General features: G+C 39.4%; 1 protein-coding gene across 1 annotated transcript in view; it reads right to left on the bottom strand.

Annotated features, from left to right (window-relative positions):
• The window catches only part of LOC136863901 (dynein beta chain, ciliary-like), a 5,220,903-nt gene that overhangs the window by 138,919 nt on the left and 5,060,474 nt on the right, over nucleotides 1–21,510 (bottom strand). The window contains exon 80 of the mRNA XM_068226514.1: nucleotides 17,012–17,160. Within this exon, the coding sequence (XP_068082615.1) occupies nucleotides 17,012–17,160 (149 nt within the window). The remainder of the gene's footprint in view (nucleotides 1–17,011; nucleotides 17,161–21,510) is intronic.

Raw genomic sequence — 21,510 nt, 5'->3', positions numbered from 1 at the left:
CGGATCAATTCATCAGTCAAGCAAGACTCCACGAGAGGAAATAATAATGCAGCATAGTTGTCAGTAGTTAGACCCATTGTAGACCCATTGATTCTAGCGACCTAACATTAACCTCAATTCGACCATATAACACTGACAGGGAAGGTTTTGCAGTCACTAGATTTATAATTTATCTTACGTAAAGCTCTATTAATAAATCCTTTCGACCATAACGTGTTTTTAACAACTGAACAATTTTAGTATAATTTTCAGGAATAGGTGGAAAACCATTCACAGGAGTCATAGATTCTCTTAGATAGAGAATCTTTTCTGCATCATCCAGCTCGCTACTTTCGTGTATTCGTTTGAACTGTGCCCAAAATGATAACCACTGTTTAATATCTCCCGAGAATTTCACAAGCGATAATTTCGGCAATTTACTAATCAATCTGCTAGTCTGAGAAACACTCGAACTTATGGAAGAAGCATCACAAGTTATTTGACATTCACTGAATTTCTCGTACTTACATTTCACTGTTGTCCACTTATCTCGATATGATTCGACTTCTTCATATTCCGCAGCTACATCTTCGTCCGTGCCTTCATTGGTATGCCAAGCTTCATGGATTCTCTCATCAAGTGTAAACAGTCGATCTGCCTTATCTTCGAGTACCTTAAAACTGGTGAAAATATCTTCCTGAGTCACATTTTCGTCAGCAATCTTGTTCTGGAATATGTTAAACGCTCTTGTAAATAAACGACGTAACTGTGTTCTTTCTTTCAATAATAAATTTAAAGCAGCCATGTCTTTACGTCTGTCGAAATCGAAAGGTGTACCGCGAAGCAAGTTTTCTCTTATTTTACCTTCATAGGATTATTACACGGCCAGAACTATCCTGTCACGGTCGCCAGATGTTAATGTTTTGTACACATCATATGTCGTGTTATAATTAGGTAACTTAAATCCATTTAATATAATACTTAGACTCGCGAATACACAATTTTACAAGGACTGATCGATCTACACTTTTGTTTTTAAGGTTACAACAAATACAGTTCACAATAAAATATGACCAACATGAAAACATCAAATATCCCGACAATGTCTCTCTTTTCGTTTCTTTGCTGTTTCACTGCCCTCCTTTGCTTTTGTCCACGCAAATACCGAAGGCACAGCCGTATTTTGCAAGGTCTTCTTAAGAGGTATATCGGCTCCTGAAAATGAACACATTGTGGTATGTTATGGAATTGAAGATCGCATTTTGGAATTAAGAATTAATGTAAATAAGTTAGAGTAGCTATGACTTCTTTAAATATGGCAATAACTGTAGGCCTACTGCACATGCCTGTTTTATGTACAGGATTAAAAGTTAGAATTAAATAGGAAATTCCTGAGGAGATTAATTAAGTACCAATCAGGCAATTAAGGTACCATTAGTTTCTAAACTACGTTACTGATGACCTCGCCAAGTAGAGCTTATATAATCCTTGGGTGCGAAATGTTCGAAACAAACAACTCTGCTGCCACTTGGATTCAATTTAATCCGCCAAATTTGTTTAATCCACTGTTTTCTCAAACAGGGATCCTTTGGAAACCTATGCCCTCCTCTGTTTTTACACAGTGGTACCCAGCAGCACGTACTTGGCATTATTCACGCTTGTAAATGTCATAAACTATAAAATTTACTTATCATTCGCCATTAGCCGTATTACATATGTGACCTGTTGTGGTTATACTGCACTCTGGTGACAACTTTTGACAGATACACGCCCTTCGTTCATTCTCGTCTCGTAAGGGCCCAGGTATAGCCAACGTCTTGTGCAATTAGTTAGCCGCCATATTGCGCAAGCTTTTCTAGGGTGTCTCTTAAGAGCCTTTGTGTAGCGGCCACTTTGCGCAATCGTCCATACCCGTCTCATAAGAGCCCATGTATAGCCGCCGTCCTGTGCAATTAGATAGCCGCTATCTTGCGTAACCGTCTCTAGGGAGTCTCATAAGAGCCTATGTATAGCTTGCTCTCTTAGGCGTGCGGGTAACTATCCGTTAAAATTAGGTTGCGCCCCTCAAGATAGTGACCGTGCTTTTATGCTCGCTCTCTTATGGAAAAAGTCGCAAATCGGCCTTGTCCTACTACTATACCAGGGGTCAATGACCTCGCAGTCATAACCCGCCTAGGTACACTACTAGGGGTCAATGACCTCGGCCGGGTCAATGACCTTGCTGACTCAGCAGAAAAATTGCTGACGTCATTTCCGGATCCTCTACTCATTAAATGTTGCTAAGTACTTTGCTTTCCTGTATTTTATTTTCTTCGAGTTTCCAAGACGCTCCGATTCGTCTTTGCGTGACGTTGCAGACTCCCCAGAATCCGAATTTCTGCTTGCGCACTTATGTGCACCTGTAGCAATTAGTTTCACATCACACTTGTCCATGATTGATAATTCCTTGAGTTCTGGGGGTGACTTCTAGAGTAACCTTTTCTCACAACCGAGGTTGTTAACTCCGGAGGAATATCCACAGCCGCACCTTACATGGAGACTGATGCTGACCAAAGGCCGCCCAATTAAGGAACAGTCGCTTTTGGATTTGGATTCGATTTTTTATTCATGATGAACTCCACTAGGCTCTTCCGCTCTCTCCGCCTTTGGGAATCAGATTTCTCTTCCGCCTTTGAGACCGTTGACCAGGTTTCACCTAGTAACCCTGGGCCGAGCCCCTTACATGGTGCTACCATTCGGAGCCAGATGGACCCTCTTTTTTCCTTATCACTGGAAAGCACTTATTTTATAATAATTTAAGTTATCTCTGTGGCCTACTAGCGGCCATGATGTTGGCCTTAAAGTAAAATTGTAATTGAAAGGTGGAACTAGTGAAGCGAAGATAACTAGTAGCCATATTGTTGGCTTAACTGACAAATACGTTATTCATATAGAAATATAACTATGAGCATACATTTTCCATGAGATTTCTACTGATAAATTTTGTTTGATTAAAAGTGTGACCAAAGAGTTGAAAGGTTAGTAACCAGGAAAGAATAAACATGAACCATATGTGATCTTTCAGGCGCTATCTTCTAACTTCCATGGTGACTTCATTTTTCTCAATGAGGGAACGGAACACTAAATTACGGAACAAGCGACATTCACATAACAAAACACATAAAATGTCAATCTGACTAACCACTTCGTCGACCAGAAATCCACATTAAAACAAAAGAAATAGAAAAACTACACACACTTCCAGTTCTTCCTGGCAAAAGCTCCAATCCACAACAAAAAATTTAGAAACATGAACAACGTATTGAATATATATTTACAGGAACTCTTTTCTCCACCAGTTTTTCAAATCCATAGCTATTATTTATTATTTACCAATAACAAGCACAAAATCGCTTAAGTTATTAGTTTGTGTCTAGCCATAAGGGATCGCTAACAAATTGATTGTAGAACCACCTAATCGTCGAAGAAAAATGTTTCTGAAAGTTTTTAAAAGTTCTTAGATGACCGTAGAGAGGGCACTTACTTAAAATAAGTGTCCTAGAACGTAAAGATACAACAGGGGAGGAGGACTTGTACCTTATCTACGTCGTCTTACCTGCTATGATCTAAAAATTTATTATGATTTGTGTGCGTGAGTTAGTTTTTTCCTCTTCATAATAGGCAAACAATCCTGCCTCTAGCGCTAGGAAACCAGTGTCCTGGAGCGTAAGGATAAACTGGGCAAGAGGGCAAGTATCTTGCCCAGGCGGTTTTACAAGCTATGCCCGACAATTGTGTTATTACACTGTGTGTGCCCGCATATATTATATAAACCCTATAGCATTCAAAATATGTCGTCAAAGCATGTAGCGTAACAGCAGACAACAACAGCCACGCTCAAGCCCTAGGTTGAACCCAACTCGTTAACTATCCACCCCTCTGTCAGTACGGTACGCCTGTAGCTTCCTAATTTCTTACCAGAGTGAAGCCTAGTTTGCCTAAGCCTTGAGTCGAACCCGAGTCTCTACAAGCGTGCATACATAGCCAGCCATCCTACTTTTCAAATCTGTGAAGGTGACACCTGCACTCCTAGTCATGTTAGATTTTGCCCATGCTGGCAGTCAAATCTCCACGCCAAAGTTTCCGGAAGTGGGTGAGGATCTAGTGAGGAGCAAGTGAGGATCTAGTGGGGAGCAAGTGAGGATCTAGTAAGGAGATATGAGGAGCAAGTAAGGATCTAGTGAGGATGTAGTAAGGATCAGGGGTGGATCTAGTGAGGAGCAGGTGGGGGCCTTATGAGAAGCAGTTGAGGATCTAGTGAGAATCTCGTAACGAGCAGGTAAACTTCTAGTGAGGAGCAGGTGAGGATCTAATGAGTATTTAGTGAAGATCTATTGAGAATCAAGTAAAGATCTACTGAGGATCTAGTAAGTATGTTGTGAGGAGCAGGTAAGGATCTAATGAGTATTTAGTGAAGATCTAGTGAGAATCAAGTAAAGATCTACTGAGGAACTAGTAAGTATGTTGTGAGGAGCAGGTAAGGATCTAATGAGTATTTAGTGAAGGTCTAGTGAGAATCCAGTAAAGATCTACTGAGGATCTAGTAAGTATCTTGTGAGGAGCAGGTAAGGATCTAGAGAGGAGCAAGCAAGGAGCAGGTGAGGATATAGTGAGGAGTAGGTGATAGCTCGCTCCCAAACCTGTGGAGTTAGTCATCCCTCTGTCAGATTGGCACACCTGTTACTACCCAAGAATTCCACTGGACCACACCACACGCTCACACGTAACTGTGGATATAAGAACTGGCTGTTAAAGTAACAGCTGTTAAATTCACATTTCCCGCGACGTCACAGTGTCGGTTGGTTTAACGCGTGGGCAGAGTGAGGTTAATATTGCGCTCTTGGCCAGAGTGTAGGGCTGTACCCCCCGCATAGCTCTCAAAGTGATAGCTAGCTGCCAAATTCAAATTACCCACACTTGTGATGTCAGAGTCACGTGACCTTAAACACCCAATCAGCGATTGACCTTCCCTCGGTGTACACCTCCTATATACATGTGTAGTGAAATTATTAATGATGGCAGATAAAGAGGACAGAAAATGCACTCCACCACAAGCAAAGAACACTTTCTTAACCCACTCGATCTGGCCTTTGAGGCAACTTTCCGGACGTCATATTCCTTTGCAACCCCAGATTTGGAGAACACCAATGAATATAAGGCTACTCCTCCAATAAATCTGTAATCTTTAAGAGACCTATCTGTGTCGGTGCGACGTAAAGCAACTAGCCAAGCCAATCTTTAAGAGGGATATATGTAACACTCTCGCAAAGGAAAGTTAAAATTACAGTAACCAAATTTCGGCAGATTAAAATTGACAGATTAAAATAATGTGGAAAATGTATAGCTGCCGATTTGAATAACAGCAGAGACGAAAAGCATAGTTCAAATATAACAGTTTAGTTAAAATTTCTAAGGGCATATTTAATTCTTAAATATGTATTTTCACTGTTACGGACTTTTCGGGGAGCATAGTGGTGTAGAAGTTGCGGGTGTGAATGGCAGGACAGAAAATATCAAACCTTAATTTAAAATTCTAAAATTTGAAATTATATATATTTCTTTTATTTTCCTTTCTTTTCAATTCAAATCTAAATAAACAACACCAAATAACAGTTGGGTAGACAAAAGGCTGCTCTAGAAATAATAGTTATTTGAAACCTAAGCACAATCGGGTACAATAGACAGAGTGATGGGTCTGAGAGCTCGAACGTTACACCATTACAAGTTAGGAGACGGGGCTCCAAAATTTACAACATTCCAGCCTCTCCAAGGCACAATCTAAATTTTACATTAGATTAAATACATAAACAATTTTCACTCTCTTACTCGCTCGATACCCTACGTTATATTCAAATAGGAAGTTATATTTTATCAGAGCGATAAGTGCCCATTCTACTGTGTGGGCTAACGGCCCCAAGTTACCAAGGCAAAGCGGTGATAAATTTAATTTAATTTCCAAAAAGAACAGATACATTTTATAGTTTACCAAATCTTAGTCACTTCAATACCAAGTTCAACGGGAATAAAAGAGGGTTTGTACACATTATTCCATACGTTAGACTAAGGTCTTTAGACTTGTTTGGAAACTTAGATTGGAAGATTGATTTTTTTTTTGCTAGGGGCTTTACGTCGCACCGACACAGATAGGTCTTATGGCGACGATGGGATGGGAAAGGCCTAGGAGTTGGAAGGAAGCGGCCGTGGCCTTAATTAAGGTACAGCCCCAGCATTTCCCTGGTGTGAAAATGGGAAACCACAGAAAACCATCTTCAGGGCTGCCGATAGTGGGATTCGAACCTACTATCTCCCGGATGCAAGCTCACAGCCGCGCGCCTCTACGCGCACGGCCAACTCGTCCGGTAAAATTGATTCTAAGTTAAGAAACAATCTCTTAACCTTCCTCGCATCTTAACTTTCCGAGACTGTCACATAATTGAAAGATGTCTGCCATTACCTTGAGCTGGTGGGTCTTCCGACGATGGGCAAAGCTTGTCCCCTGCCTCCGACACACTTGTTCCAACCGGTAAATTGTAGAAAACACCTTGATATTTAGTGAAGCGATCGGATGCAATATAATCCAAATGATTACACCATTTTGCAGGTGTAGGCCTAGTTCATTGAGATATCTTTCCCGGCATATGTCCATCATCTTCCTACATGTAACATTTCTCATCTATCCTTCGATTTATATTTCAAAATCACTACCAACACATCTGAAGCTATCTCTTTCATCGGTATAACCTCCTAAATCAACACATTAATTCTGCAAGTACGGTATGTCCTGACCCATAACACAAATCACCGCACACCGTGCCGCCATTTCTGTTTACATCGAGTGAGACCTTCCCGTGGTACATGCTTCACCTATTTCCAATGGGATTTAAAACTACTATCCAAATATTACTGAACGTGTGGTACCTAGCAATATTTTCTAAATACGCCGTGCTAAGAGTTCCAGTAGTTAACTCTAAAATTACAGCTCCAGAAACAAAGGTACGGCCTAGTATCGTACGTGACGTAATGCGATTCTTTATTTGCTACGACATAGTAGGATTTATTCGGGAGGCGGTTAAGAAAAGAAATTTGCTCATTTTGAATATTGATATAGCAATTAGAAAGATGTTCCTGAAGTCTTTAATCTGGAGCGCGGCACAGTATGGAGGTGAAACATGGACGATAAGAATAGAAGCTTTTGAAATGTCTTGTTACAGAAGAATGCTGAAGATGATATGGAGAGATCGAATCACGATTGAAGACATACTGAATCGACTTGGTGAGAGGAGATTGATTTCGCTAAATTCAATGAGAAGACATATCTCAAGACACCCAGGACTTGTTCAGTTGGTTTTTGAGTTTAGTGTAGGCGGTTAAGATGGTAGGGGTAGGCCACGTTTTGAATATTAAAAGAAGATTAGAGCAGATATAGGAAGCAGTAGTCACGCAGTTTAACAGAGGATAGGGTGGCTTGGAGGGCTGGAATAAATCAGGCAACAACAATCCAGCATATAACTGTTGTGGTCTAGTCCATTCCACTCCTCTTGTAGCACCTGATTTTCCTTCTTTCCATTGTCTCTCTTACTTCCTCTGTAGTAATTGGATCATCTAATAATTGCGGTTTTATCTCCTTAATTCCAAGAATGTGAATCTCATTTCCCTTAGATAACCATTTCTCCTGACTCCCTAGTAATTTGTCCATCACTTATAATTACTTCGATATTATTTTTATTATCATTATAAAAAAATTCCGTTCCACTTTTTTTGTTTTCATCTACTTTACAATATTTATTGAGTAACTGTATGTCTTTGTACTCCCTCCGTTCATTACAGAATTCTACCCTTGATCTTGTGATACCTCATATTTGTGCATTTTTAGGACCTTATCGCTTGATTTGTTTCTACATTCGTATTTATACCAGGAATTGTCTTTTCCTACACCCATTTTGCTACGAGCTATTACTGTTGTTCTTCCCACATTTTCAGTTCCTCACTTCAATATTTCAAACGTTCTTCCTCTGATATAATCCATAAATTCCTTTCCAATTTCATCTATCCATCTACTCCTTATCAAATGCATCTGCAAACTATTAAACTGATGATTTTCCTTTGATTTTCCTTCAGTTCTCTGCACCTTAAGAGCAACAGAGAAATGATGAGTTGCTGCCCGGTTCTCTACCTTAATGTCCTTAGTATAATTCTGTGCCTCCCTAGAAGCTACAGGTAAATCAAACGTGCTCTCTACCGAGTCTAAACTATAAGTTATACTCCCTGTTTAATCTCCAGGACAATAAATATTTAGTTTGTATTGTTCCCCTATTGCAGACGTTTCTATAACTTCTCTCCATTCACGTTATATTCTTCGTCATGAATTCCCCTTCCCTCTATTATTATCTCGTCTGCTTCTCCACCCTACACAGGATTTTTCACCCACCGTTGCATTTAAATATGTCATTATAATTTTCCTTGCTTCTTAATTCCAAAATTGTATATGGTTTATTTCCCCGGTGAGATCTACATAGATATTTTTCTTTGCAAAAGCCGATCCCTCTTAATTATCCTACCCCAGACTACTTCATCAAAGAAAGAACACCCTTTACAAAAACCGAAAGGCCTATACCCCCAAGAAAACCTTTCTTACACGTTTCTATTTTATTTTACACCAGATGTTATAACCCGGTATCCGTAGTTTATTTCCTGTTGTGATCTAAGTTTCTGCCATCCACAAATCTCATTTTCAGCTATTAATTCCCTCCCTCACCTCATCATTTCCCAGTTCATGCAATACGAAGGAAGTGCAGACTGGAAAGAAATAGAGTTAGAAATGGCTGTGGAAGTAAGGAGAAATTGAAGGAACTTACTAGAAAATTGAATCTATCAAAGAAGGCAGCTAAGGATAACATGATGGCAAGCATAATTGGCAGTCATACAAATTTTAGTGAAAAATGGAAGGGTATGTATAGGTATTTTAAGGCAGAAACAGGTTCCAAGAAGGACATTCCAGGAATAATTAATGAACAAGGGGAGTGTGTATGTGAGGATCTTCAAAAGGCAGAAGTATTCAGTCAGCAGTATGTAAAGATTGTTGATTACAAGGATAATGTCGAGATAGAGGAAGAGACTAAGGCCAAAGAAGTAATAAAATTTACGTATGATAACAATGACATTTACAATAAGATACAAAAGTTGAAAACTAGAAAAGCGGCTGGAATTGATCAGATTTCTGGGGATATAATAAAGACAATGGGTTGGGATATAGTACCATATCTGAAGTACTTATTTGATTATTGTTTTACCGAACGAGCTATACCAGATGAATGGAGAGTTGCTATAGTAGCCCCTGTGTATAAAGGAAAGGGTGATAGACATAAAGCTGAAAATTACAGGCCAGTAAGTTTGACAGGCATTGTATGTAAGCTTTGGGAAGGCATTCTTTCTGATTATATTAGACATGTTTGTGAAATTAATAACTAGTTCGAAAGAAGGCAATTCGGTTTTAGGAAAGGTTATTCCACTGAAGCTCAACTTGTAGGATTCCAGCAAGATATAGCAGATATCTTGGATTCTGGAGGTCAAATGGACTGTATCGCTATTGACATGTCTAAAGCATTTGATAGGGTGGATCATGGGAGACGAGTGGCAAAAATGAGTGCAATTGGACTAGATAAAAGAGTGACTGAATGGGTTGCTATATTTCTAGAAAATAGATCTCAGAGAGTTAGAGTAGATGAAGCTTTGTCTGACCCTGTAATAGTTGAGAGGGGAGTTCCTCAGGGCAGTGTTATCGGACCTTTATGTTTTCTTATATATATAAATGATATGAGTAAAGGAGTGGAATCGGAGGTAAGGCTTTTTGCGGATGATGTTATTCTCTATAGAGTTATAAATAAGTTACAAGATTGTGAGCAACTGCAACGTGACCTCGAAAATATTGTGAGATGGACAGCAGGCAATGATATGTTGATAAACGGGGCTAAAAGTCAGGTTGTGAGTTTTACAAATAGGAAAAGTCCTCTCAGTTTTTATTACTGCGTTGATGGGGTGAAAGTTCCTTTTGGGGATCATTGTAAGTATCTAGGTGTTAATATGAAAGATCTTCATTGGGGTAATCACATAAATGGGATTGTAAATAAAGGGTACCGATCTCTGCACATGGTTATGAGGGTGTTTAGGGGTTGTAGTAAGGATGTAAAGGAGAGTCCAGGAATGGCGACTACGACCAGTCACGTGTAAACTTGCTCCGCACTTACCTGCCTAATTATCAAGATAACTAGCAGCTGGGATTCCTTGTGTGTGTTCAGTCGTCATCACTAAGTGCACGTTTTGATTTAAAACGGTCAAAATGACTCTCAAGGACGTCTAGAAGAGGTTGTCACAGTACGAGAACCGCATGGCTGAATTTCAAGCTCGCTTGGAGGAAGCCATGACGGCTTCCGACCGCAGTGCAGACAGCAGTGCCGCCAACCCCCAGGAACTGCTCACCAGCCTAAGCTCCGACTTTAAGAACTTCAGAGATTCCATGGGTGCTGAGATAGCTGACATGAAGCAGGCCATTGCGGAGATCCATCAAAGGATGGATAAACAAGAGGAGATGGCTGATGAAGCAGCCCAGTACAGTAGGCGAAATTGCCTACTGATACATGGGGTTAAGGAATCACCTGAAGAGGACACCTATGGGGCTGTTATAGACGTCATTAAGAACAGACTCAAGGTAGATATTGGCATGGACAGTATCGATAGATGCCACAGATTGGGTGGCCAGCGCAGGACGACTGCCAACGTAGTGGCCACTGGGAACAGGCCAATAATTGTGAAGTTTCTGCGATACCATCAGCGGGACCAAGTCTGGCGGGCGAAGCGACTACTGAAGGGCACAAACATCATGGTCACGGAATCCCTCACGGCAACAAGAAAAGGGATTTTGAATAAGGCACGCGACACATTTGGACTGCGAAATGTGTATACTCAGGATGGACGTGTGACTGTAATTACACCAGACGGCAAGAAAACCACTCTGATCACTCCTAGGGACCTAAACGTTCTCGTCAGGCAGCGTAGCGGAGCACAGAATCAGTGACAATGAGTGAATGTGTTATAATAGGGCTAGTTTTAAAATATGTACTCTTGTTTACCATGAGTTTCAAATTTGCCTCAAATATTGTTAGTTATGTGTATATTTTTTTGAAATGTGAGTGTGAATGTGTGTGTGCAACAGTCAACGGTCTCATTCAACGGGAGGCAGCGGTGAGTACCCATTGTTTCTGTCAATCTAAGTTAAACATAATCCCCTTGTAATGTTAGCTCAACGCCCGCTACCTGAGCCTGGCTCCGGTCCGCACCAAGTGTCTTGTTAAGACAGGCTCTCTCCTCCACGCCACGTGGTTCGCAATGTTGCCATGTGAACGCGCTCTCTCTCCCTGCTCACACAGATGAAATACGTACAATTGTTAACGACAATGACGTACATGTTTTTTGTATTAGTGAAACTTGGCTAAGGCCTACTATCCCTTCCGCTATGGTAAAGATTAATAATTACGAACTCGTCCGCTGGGATAGAACGGATGGTAGGAAGGGTGGCGGTGTAGCCCTATATTTCAGAAATGACTTGAGAGGTAGAGTAATATGCACATCACAAAATGCCACTCAACCGGGACCAGAGTTCATGGTCGTGGAGATCACCGTTAAAGGGACGAAAGTCCTCTTCGCCGTAGTTTATAAACCTCCAGATATAGTGAACATGACGGAGTTGGAAACTTGTTCATTCAACCTAGTACCAACTTACGAACATATCGTACTATTAGGAGACTTAAATATAAACTTACTGAAAGAATCAGCTCAGAAGGACAAACTACTTGATATACTATTCTCCTGTAACCTTACGATTCTCCCATTAAATCCTACCAACCATATATATAGCAATAATCACACTTCACACTCACTAATCGATCTAATCATAACAAACAATCCCCAGAAAGCCTTAAATCACGGCCAAATTCCTGTTCCATCGATCTCAACACACGACCTAGTTTATTTATCCTATTCTCTTCGCATACCCAAATACAAACCTAAGTTCACCACTTGTAGGAATATAAGAGATATTAATTTAGATCAACTGAAGTATGACGCCTACAACCTACCATGGAACGATATTCTACTACTAGACGATATTGACGCAAAAATAGACAAACTAAATTCCCTCATTACTAGTCTATACGACAAACACGTTCCCAAACGACAAGTGAAAGTGAGTCGCCCTCCCCTGCCCATGGCTAAATGACGAAATTAAGAATTTGATGGCTCGCCGTGATTCATGGTTCCGACGATACAAACGTACCCGTAACGAATCCGATTTTGAAAACTATCGGGTACTTAGGAACAGAATTAAGCAAGAAATCAGAAATCAGAAATTTAAGTACTTAAACTGTCTTTCAGGTAAACTGAATGCCAGGAATTCCTGGAAAGAACTACGCTCTCTTGGTATTGTAAAAGGCCAACAACAGCAACGTGAACCAACTGTTCCCCTAGATGAGCTTATTACATATTTCTGTGAAGAACGAATCGCGTTTAAACCAATCAATCAGGCAGAATTAAATACGAATCAACCAGCCGTCCCTCCACTTAACCGTCCTCAATTTTCGTTCCAAGAGGTCACTAGCAACCAAATTAAAAAAGTACTGTACTCTATTAAATCTAAAGCAGTAGGAGTAGATGACATCCCTATACATTTCATACATAATATAATAGGCGCTATCCTCCCGATTATCACACATATATTCAATTACTGTCTCAGAAATGGAACTTTCCCTGCACTCTGGAAACAAGCTAATGTCATCCCAGTGCCCAAGATAAACGATCCTAAACTGACCTCTGACTATCGCCCAGTTTCTATTCTTCCAGCGCTTTCTAAGGCTTTGGAAAGACTGGTGTACGAGCAAGTATTGAAATATTTAAATAACTATTCTCTCCTTGACCCATTACAATCGGGCTTTAAGAAAGGGTACAGCACTGCCACGGCTCTCCTTAAAGTGACAGAAGACATCAGACTAGCTATGGAACAACGACAACTTACAGTACTAACGCTACTGGATTTCAGTGGGGCATTTGATACAATAGACGTACAGCTACTAATTAAGAAAATTGAATCTTACTTGTTTGACCCTTTAGTACTGAAGTTTTTTACGTCATATTTGAAAGATCGGAGGCAGCGGGTGATAACTCGCGAAAGAAATTCAGAATGGCGTACAAGGAAAGTTGGCACGCCACAAGGTAGTATTTTAGGACCGTTGCTTTTTACATTGTATATCAATGACATTTCATCTTCTCTAAAAACATGTAATTATCACCTATATGCTGATGATCTCCAAATTTACTACCATTGCAGCTTAAGCGAATTACCAAACGCAGTAAAATGCATAAATGATGACATGAAAAACTCAGTGAATATGCTCTCGCAAACAGACTTCTCATAAATCCATCAAAATCGCAAGCTATCATTGTCGGTTCCCAGAAGCTCCTACACAAGATCAATGATTCGATCATTCCTCCTTTACAAATAAATAATAGCACAATCCCGTACAGTAAAACAGTGAGAAATCTTGGGGTGACTATGACTGAAACTCTAAATTGGACAGAACATATCAAAAACATAAGTCATAAGGTGTTTGCTACTCTACACTCACTGAAATTAAACAAAGATATTATACCACTAAACATGCGGCAAAGATTAACACAGGCCCTAATTCTTCCTATCCTTGACTACTGTGATGTTATCTTGGTAGACGCTACTAAAGAACAAACTAGGAAACTGCAGCGTATTATGAATTGTTGCCTTAGATTCATTTTTAACCTAAGGTATGATGTGCATATTACTCCTTATTATCAGGCACTGCACTGGTTAAAACCTGATAAGAGACGTGAATATCACATACTTGTCTTAATACACAAACTCCTGCATAGTAACTCCCCCCGGTATATTTCATCTAAACTTCACTTCCTCTCTTCCTTCCATAATCGTAACACTCGCTCAAGCTCCACTTTAGCTATTCCTCTTCACCACTCTTCTGTGTATAATAAATCTTTCATTGTAACCGGATCCAGGCTTTGGAATTCCCTGCCAGTAAGTGTCAGGAGCATTGACTCCTTCCTCAAATTTAAAATATCTTGCCGAGACTTCCTGTTGAGAGTTACCGATTGAAGTGTGTATTGGTGTGTATTGTGTGCGTGTGATTGGTAATTGTAATATTAAAAATTGTTTCTGTTAGTTTTATATAATATAAACGTAAGGGTAGTTGATAAGTGTGTACATTGTAAGTGTGTGTGCAAGTGTCTGTGTGAGATAGAAAAGAGGACTGAAGTAACGAGCTAATAAGCTGCATATTGTGTGGGTGTGTAACTTGAGCTTAATTTAGGAAATAGTATAAGTAGTGTAATTAGTATAATCAGTAATAGGTAACCTTAATATTAGTTATTTTATTGTGGTTAAGTGTAAGAGAGGGCCGTGTGCCCTAACTTCGCCACATGAAAGAAGCCATAATAAATAAATAAATAAATAAGACCCCAACTAGAGTACGGTTCCAGTGAATGGGACCCTCACCAGGATTACCTGATTCAAGAACTGGAAAAAATCCAAAGAAGAGCAGCTCGATTTGTTCTGGGTGATTTCCGACAAAAGAGTAGCGTTACAAAAATGTTGCAATGTTTAGGTTGGGAAGAACTGAGAGAAAGAAGAAGAGCTGCTCGACTAAGTGGTATGTTCCGAGCTGTCAGCGGAGAGATGGCGTGGAATGACATTAGTAGACGAATAGGTTTGAATGGCGTCTATAAAAGTAGGAAAGATCACAATATGAAGATAAAGTTGGAATTCAAGAGGACAAACTGGGGCAAATATTCATTTATATGAAGGGGAGTTAGGGATTGGAATAACTTACCAAGGGAGATGTTCAATAAATTTCCAATTTCTTTGAAATCATTTAGGAAAAGGCTAGGAAAGCAACAGATAGGGAATCTGCCACCTGGGCGACTGCCCTAAATGCAGATCAGTATTGATTGTTGTTGTTGTTGTACACCGTCTATATTTACACATCCTATGTTCCGTACTAGGTCTGAGGATCAGCAATACTCACGGCATTGTTACGAGTGATTAGTGTTCTTTCTACAGTAGTTATATAACCGCTTCACTTGGGGAAATAATTATGTCATCCTCTGTATCCTTGTCTTCACCTTCACTTCTTTTCTCCTTTTACCCACATTTCTTTCAAGTATAACACTTTTGATGCCAGGCTGTTATGCAGTGGTTGCGCTTAAGAATGCCAAGTAAATTTAAATGACAATGCATTCACTAAGAAGAAACAATCTCCTAATTAAATGTTTGGAGGTGAATCCCTATTTTTTCTATAGTACACAAGTGAATAGGGAATTTGTAAGTGTGATTACAATTGCAATACTATAGAATTTCATTTTCTTCATTCAAACGTGTGCAGTTTTTGAAAACTTAAATTACAAGTTTGACCAAATTGTTACATTTAAAGAGTATATTAATCATGGGTATGATACCTTCGTGGGATTATTAATTTAATTTTGAATAAATTAAAGTTTTACGTAATTCCTTATAGTAGTTTTTGAGAATGATAAATTTTTAGAAAATTTATGCATACGCAGATTAAATACACAATAATCTATTCTTTGCTTCAGTCGATAAAACATTCTCTACATCCAATGTTAAACATTGCGTACTTTAACTATCCTTCATGCGGCATATTTATAGATATTTCCATCCTTGGAAGTAAATAAACAAACGTATAAACAAGCGAGATAATAAGCAAGTGACATGAAGTACCAGGTCGAGAGAAAGCTTTTTAAAACTTCACTGTAATCGATATCGCATGTTATGGATATTTCCAGAGAGAAAACGCTTTAATCTTTCCGGCGATATTACTTACGCTGCCATGATGCAGCAGGAATTTATACAGCTGAAAGGAAAAGTGGCTGACAGATTCTTAGCAGTAGCTCGCATGACCTTGCATTATAGGACTTTCTTTCCATGCTGTGGGCATATTGCTTCTTCTCCCGTATCCACAGCTCTGCCCTGTTGACTCTCAACGCCTATCAACGCGGCCTCTTCGTGTTTGGTGAGCTGTTTCTGTCGGTCGTCAATCGATGCTTACCCCGTCCTGGGTTGACCTCGCTACTCACTTTTGACGCAACAGAATGTCCTTCCACACACTTCAGTTCTTTGGCGAGCCAAGATTTGCTCCAAGAATCTACTCATTACCAGGAATGAAGGCTTTGAGTCGTGAATTTCATGCTCTTTGTAGGTGAAAGTATAGCGTTTCCATATTCTTCCTCTCTTCCGTACCAAACCAACCAACATGGCACTACAGACCACAAGGGCCAGGGCCTACCAACCGACCGCTGCTCAGCCCGGTGGCCTGAAGGTTACGAGGTGTCGTATGGTGAGCACGACGAACAATCTTGGCGCTCTGGACCGGAGCTACCATTTCATAGTCAGGTGCCTCCTGTAAAATGTAATCACGTAGGCTGAGTGGACCTCGGAATAGTCCTCAGATCAGGTAAAAATCCACGACTTGGATGGGAATCAAACACTGTGAAATTACATACAGTATACAACTTTATCATATCTTCAAGTATATATTTATAGGTTTGGGAGAGTTAAGGAATGATTCCTGAATCATTTGACACAACCAGAAACAACTGAATTGGTATTTATTTTAAAACGTACCATCCTGGTATCTTGGAAGATTTCCCTTGTTTCGTGCAAACAAATACTTAGTTCTTCATGAGTTAGCTTTTATGTAAGCTTTTCCTATGAGAAAGAAAACCATCTCAATCCAGCAAGAATTATTCTAATTGTGCCCCTATTGAAACTGCCGTATTACCCTTTACGAAATTAAATAATGTATTATTATTACAACATCATTCTGCCTTTCTAAATACATTTAAATATATTAAATCCAGAACAAAGTAAAACACTAAGACTCACGTGTTATCATCTTTGAACATTTTCGTAACATCACACAGAAGACACATGTTATCAAGTGGAAGTGATTTCTTGCGTGCTGTGGCCTGCATAATAGCTGTGAGAAACGACTGAGGATTGAAGAATCCAGACAACCATACTGACGCTGGTAGCTGTGAACAAACATGTTGGCCTAGCAATATTAGCAAGGTGATCAACACAATTTGAAACAAATATTACGCAGAAATAGGGCATCAAATTAACTGTTTAAATAGTAATTGATATCGAACAAGAATGAAAGTCGTAAGTGAGGTGTAATGAAACAAATGGCATGAAAAATGACATGGGATGGAAATGAATGTGATTGTTACCACTAGAATAAACATGTGTATTAGCATTAGTTAATATGTAGGAAGAAAACGATGATTGCTACACCTAATGAACGTAAAAGCACTGGTACTGACATAACGATGAACATACAGCACGCCAAAGAGCACGTGTTCTTTAGAAGAAGTATAAAAGAATAAATAAATGTAATTTGAAATCTATGGACAGAAGTAACATGATATTATAAATATGTTTCTGTCTGTCCATACAGAAGTAACATAAATGAGAAATAAATAGAATAATTTATAAGAAATTTGACGACTTTTTATGTTTGTCTCTTGAAAATGACTCTACCTATTCTTCTACTAGAAGAATGCACTGTTTATTAATCAGTCTTTTCAACACACTACAGTTGGTACACATACTCGGTAAGTTGTCGTTTGTGATGAGAACCGTAGTCCCAGGGCTTCTGGTCCATTTGTTGCGCTGATGTAAGGTTTTCCGATACACATTCGTCCATTTCTTCCAGAAATGTTGCTTCTGCGGTTGTACGTATTGCCTACTGGAGATTCTATTAATCGGTTTTGACTCAATATCAAATTCAGGCAGGGATGTGAAGGGTTCTCCGATCAAGAACTGAACAAGGGTGAGATATGAAGGGTCCAACGAATCATCATTACCTTTGATTACAGGTCTTGAATTTATACATGCTTCGATTTGAGTAACTGAAGTGGTCAGCTCTTCAAAAGAAAGTGATTTTGTTCCCATTACGCATCTGAGGTGATATTTTATAGATTTTATGGCAACCTTCCATAAGCCTCCGAAGTGGGGTTGAGATGGTGGAATGAAGTGCCATGTCAATCGCACTGAAGCGGTAGCTTTCATGAATTCTTGTCCGTAATCATTTGTCACGAGGAGTCTTTCAATTTCTCTATTAATTACAGCAATGTTAGTTGTATTGTCGCTATATATCGTGGAGGGATCTCCTCTTCAAAATGTGAAAAGATGTAGTGCTGCCAAGAAGCCACTTGTTGTAAGATCTGTTATAACTTCAAGGTGTCGAAGTGAAGAGTGGAAATGTCAAACGTTCTAGATTTCCTAAATTTTACAGAAGGAAAAACTGTCTATCCTTGTTTGCATATAATTTATTCCATCAAAAATACGTATGTAGGCAGGTTCCTACTACAGAATTCTTTTGTAATATAAAACTTTCCCAAAAATACAATGGTTTAGGAGAAACAAAGCACTAACGACAAGAACGTTCTTTGTGCCACATGATGATCGAGTCAGTTACAAGTGCCACTCAACCTGTTGCTACACTTTATTTAATGTTTAGAAGGATATAATAATGGCAATAACATAAATTATTAGCAGGAACACATTATATAATTTTATTATACATAAAATACTGCATCTTATGAAGGAGAAATGTTCAAAAATGTATTTCATTTAAGAAAAAATGCCTATCAATCTTCATATTCTTTCCTGACAACTGACAGTTTTCAGTTTTTACACAGGGGTTAAAAGTAATGTCTCATAAAACTCTCTGTGCTCTTGAGGAAGGAATGGCAACATTGTTGAGAGGTCCTTTTTTTCAACTGATAAACGGGGTTGATCTTTTAGATGAAGCACAGCTTGCTGTATATCAACCACTGATTTTCCTCTCTTTAAAATATTCATAACCTTCTACGCTGAGTGTTTCTAATGGCTATTAGAGATGGATGAGACTGAGATACTTTAAGCATTGTGCATTTTCATATGTTGCACTTATGTACTGTTAACAGACTATCAGCTATATTCTAAAAATCAAAGAAGCCATTTGACTCTATTGGAAGTAGGCTACATGGAAAGGATATTCGTTTCTTCGTTTGTTCTTTTCTGCAGTTATGTTTTACCTTTCCCGATCTAAACTTTTCTCCTTCCATTATAAACAACGTTTTATTATATTTATTAAGGTACTTTCTAACCACATACAATTTCTCGCTCTCAACACACAGAACAAAACACTCCTAAAAAGGGGCATGGCACTTGGAACAAGAGATGGCGGTACAGCATGGCTCTTAGAACATCCCTATCTGTTACAAATTCTTTGAACTACTTAGTCCGTGTATTGGCTCTTGGAACCCGGCTAGGTACTGTATATGCTCCTGGGCCCATACAACGTATTTGTGAAATAAAAATAATTTTTCAAAAACTGGCACTTAGAACGTTTGACATTTCCCCTCTTCAATTATCGTTAGTAGTATAATTGAATGGTTCTGCGGCCTCCTCCTCCTCTGGCTCACAGGGCAAGCTGCTCCTCCTCCTCCCGGGAGGCCTTCCCAGGGGCCCCTTCCTCCTCCCGCGGGAAATTTGAATTGGTAAACAAAGCCACGGGCTTTTTGACAGCTATCATCGACAACAACGCATCGCTAACCTCAGTACTGCCATCTTGACGTGACTAAACCTCAATGCTGACTACCTAACTACACTAGCGCGAGATTTGAATCGGTGAACAAATCCACGTGGTTTTTTGACAACCACGTGCTTTCTCACAGCTAACATCGACAACAACGTATCGTTAACCTCAGTACCGCCATCTTGACGGGCCTAAACCTCTGTGCTGCGAACTTAACCTTACTAGCGCGAGATTTTAATCGGTAAACAAAGCCACGTGCTTTTTTGACAGCTGTCATCAGCCATCTTTAATCAAGAGAGCACCGTGCTGCCCTCTTTAAATCAATCACTGCTACTGATCTGCATTTAGGGCAGTCGCCCAGGTGGCAGATTCCCCATTTGTTGTTTTCCTAGCCTTTTCTTAAATAATTGCTAAGAAATTGGAAATTTATTGAACATCTCCCTTGGTAAGTTATTCCAATCCCAAACTCCCCTTCCTATAAACGAATATTTGCCCCAATTCGTCCTCATGAATTCCAACTTTATCTTCATATTGTGATCTTTCATACTTTTAAGACACCATCCAAACTTATTCGTCTACTGATGTCCTCTCACGCCATCCCTCCACTGACAGCTCGGAACATACCACTTAGTCGAGCAGCTCGTCTCCTTTCTCCCAAGTCTTCCCAGCCCAAACTTTGTAACATTTTTGTAACGCTACTCTTTTGTCCGAAATCGCCCAGAACAAATCGAGCTGCTTTTTTTGGATTTTTTCCAGTTTCTGAATCAAGTATTCCTGGTAAGGGTCCCATACACTGGAACCATACTCAAGTTGAGGTCACACCAGAGAGAAATATGCTCTCTCCTTTACATACTTACTACAACCCCTAAATACTCTCATAACCATGTGCAGAGATCTGTACCCTTTATTTACAATCATATTTATGTGATTACCCCAATGAAGATCGTTCCTTATATTTATACCTAGGTATTTACAATCATCCCAAGAGAGAACTTTCACCCCATCAACGCAGTAATTAAAACTGAGAGGACTTTTCCTATTTTTGAAACTCACAATCTGACTTTTATCCCCATTTATCATCATACTATTGCCTACTGTCCATCTCACAACATTATCGAGGTCGTTTTTCAGTTACTCACAATTTTGTAACCTATTTATTACTCTGTACAGAATAACATCATCTGGGAATAGCCTTATCTCTGATTCCCCTTCTTTACACATATCATTCATATATATAAGAAAACATAAAGTTCCAAAAATACTGCCTTAAGGAATTCCCCTCTTAATTTTTACTGGGACAGATAAAGCTTCACCTACTCTAATTCTCTGAATTCTATTTTCTAGAAATATAGCCACCCATTCAGTCACTCTTTTGTCAAGTCCAATTGCACTCATTTTTGCCAGTAGTCTCCCATGATCTACCCTATCAAATGCCTTAGATAAGTCAGTCCCAATACAGTCCAATTGACCTCCTGAATCCAGAATATCTGCTATATCTTGCTGGAATCCTACAAGTTGGTCTTCAGTGGAATAACCTTTCCTAAACCCAAACTGCCTTCTGTCAAACCATTTATTAATTTTGCAAACATGTCTTATATAATCAGAAAGAATGTTTTCCCAAAGATTACATAGAATGCACGTCAAACTGACTGGCCTGTAATTTTCAGCTTTATGTCTATCACCCTTTCCTTTATACACAGGGGCTACTATAGCAACTCTCCATTCATCTGGTATAGCTCCTTCGGCCAAACAATAATCAAATAAGTACTTCAGATATGGTACTATATCCCAACACATT

The sequence above is a fragment of the Anabrus simplex genome, chromosome 2 (genome assembly GCF_040414725.1).
Source record: "Anabrus simplex isolate iqAnaSimp1 chromosome 2, ASM4041472v1, whole genome shotgun sequence".
NCBI lineage: Eukaryota > Metazoa > Arthropoda > Insecta > Orthoptera > Tettigoniidae > Anabrus > Anabrus simplex.
This window is presented reverse-complemented; position numbering and strand designations above follow the sequence as displayed.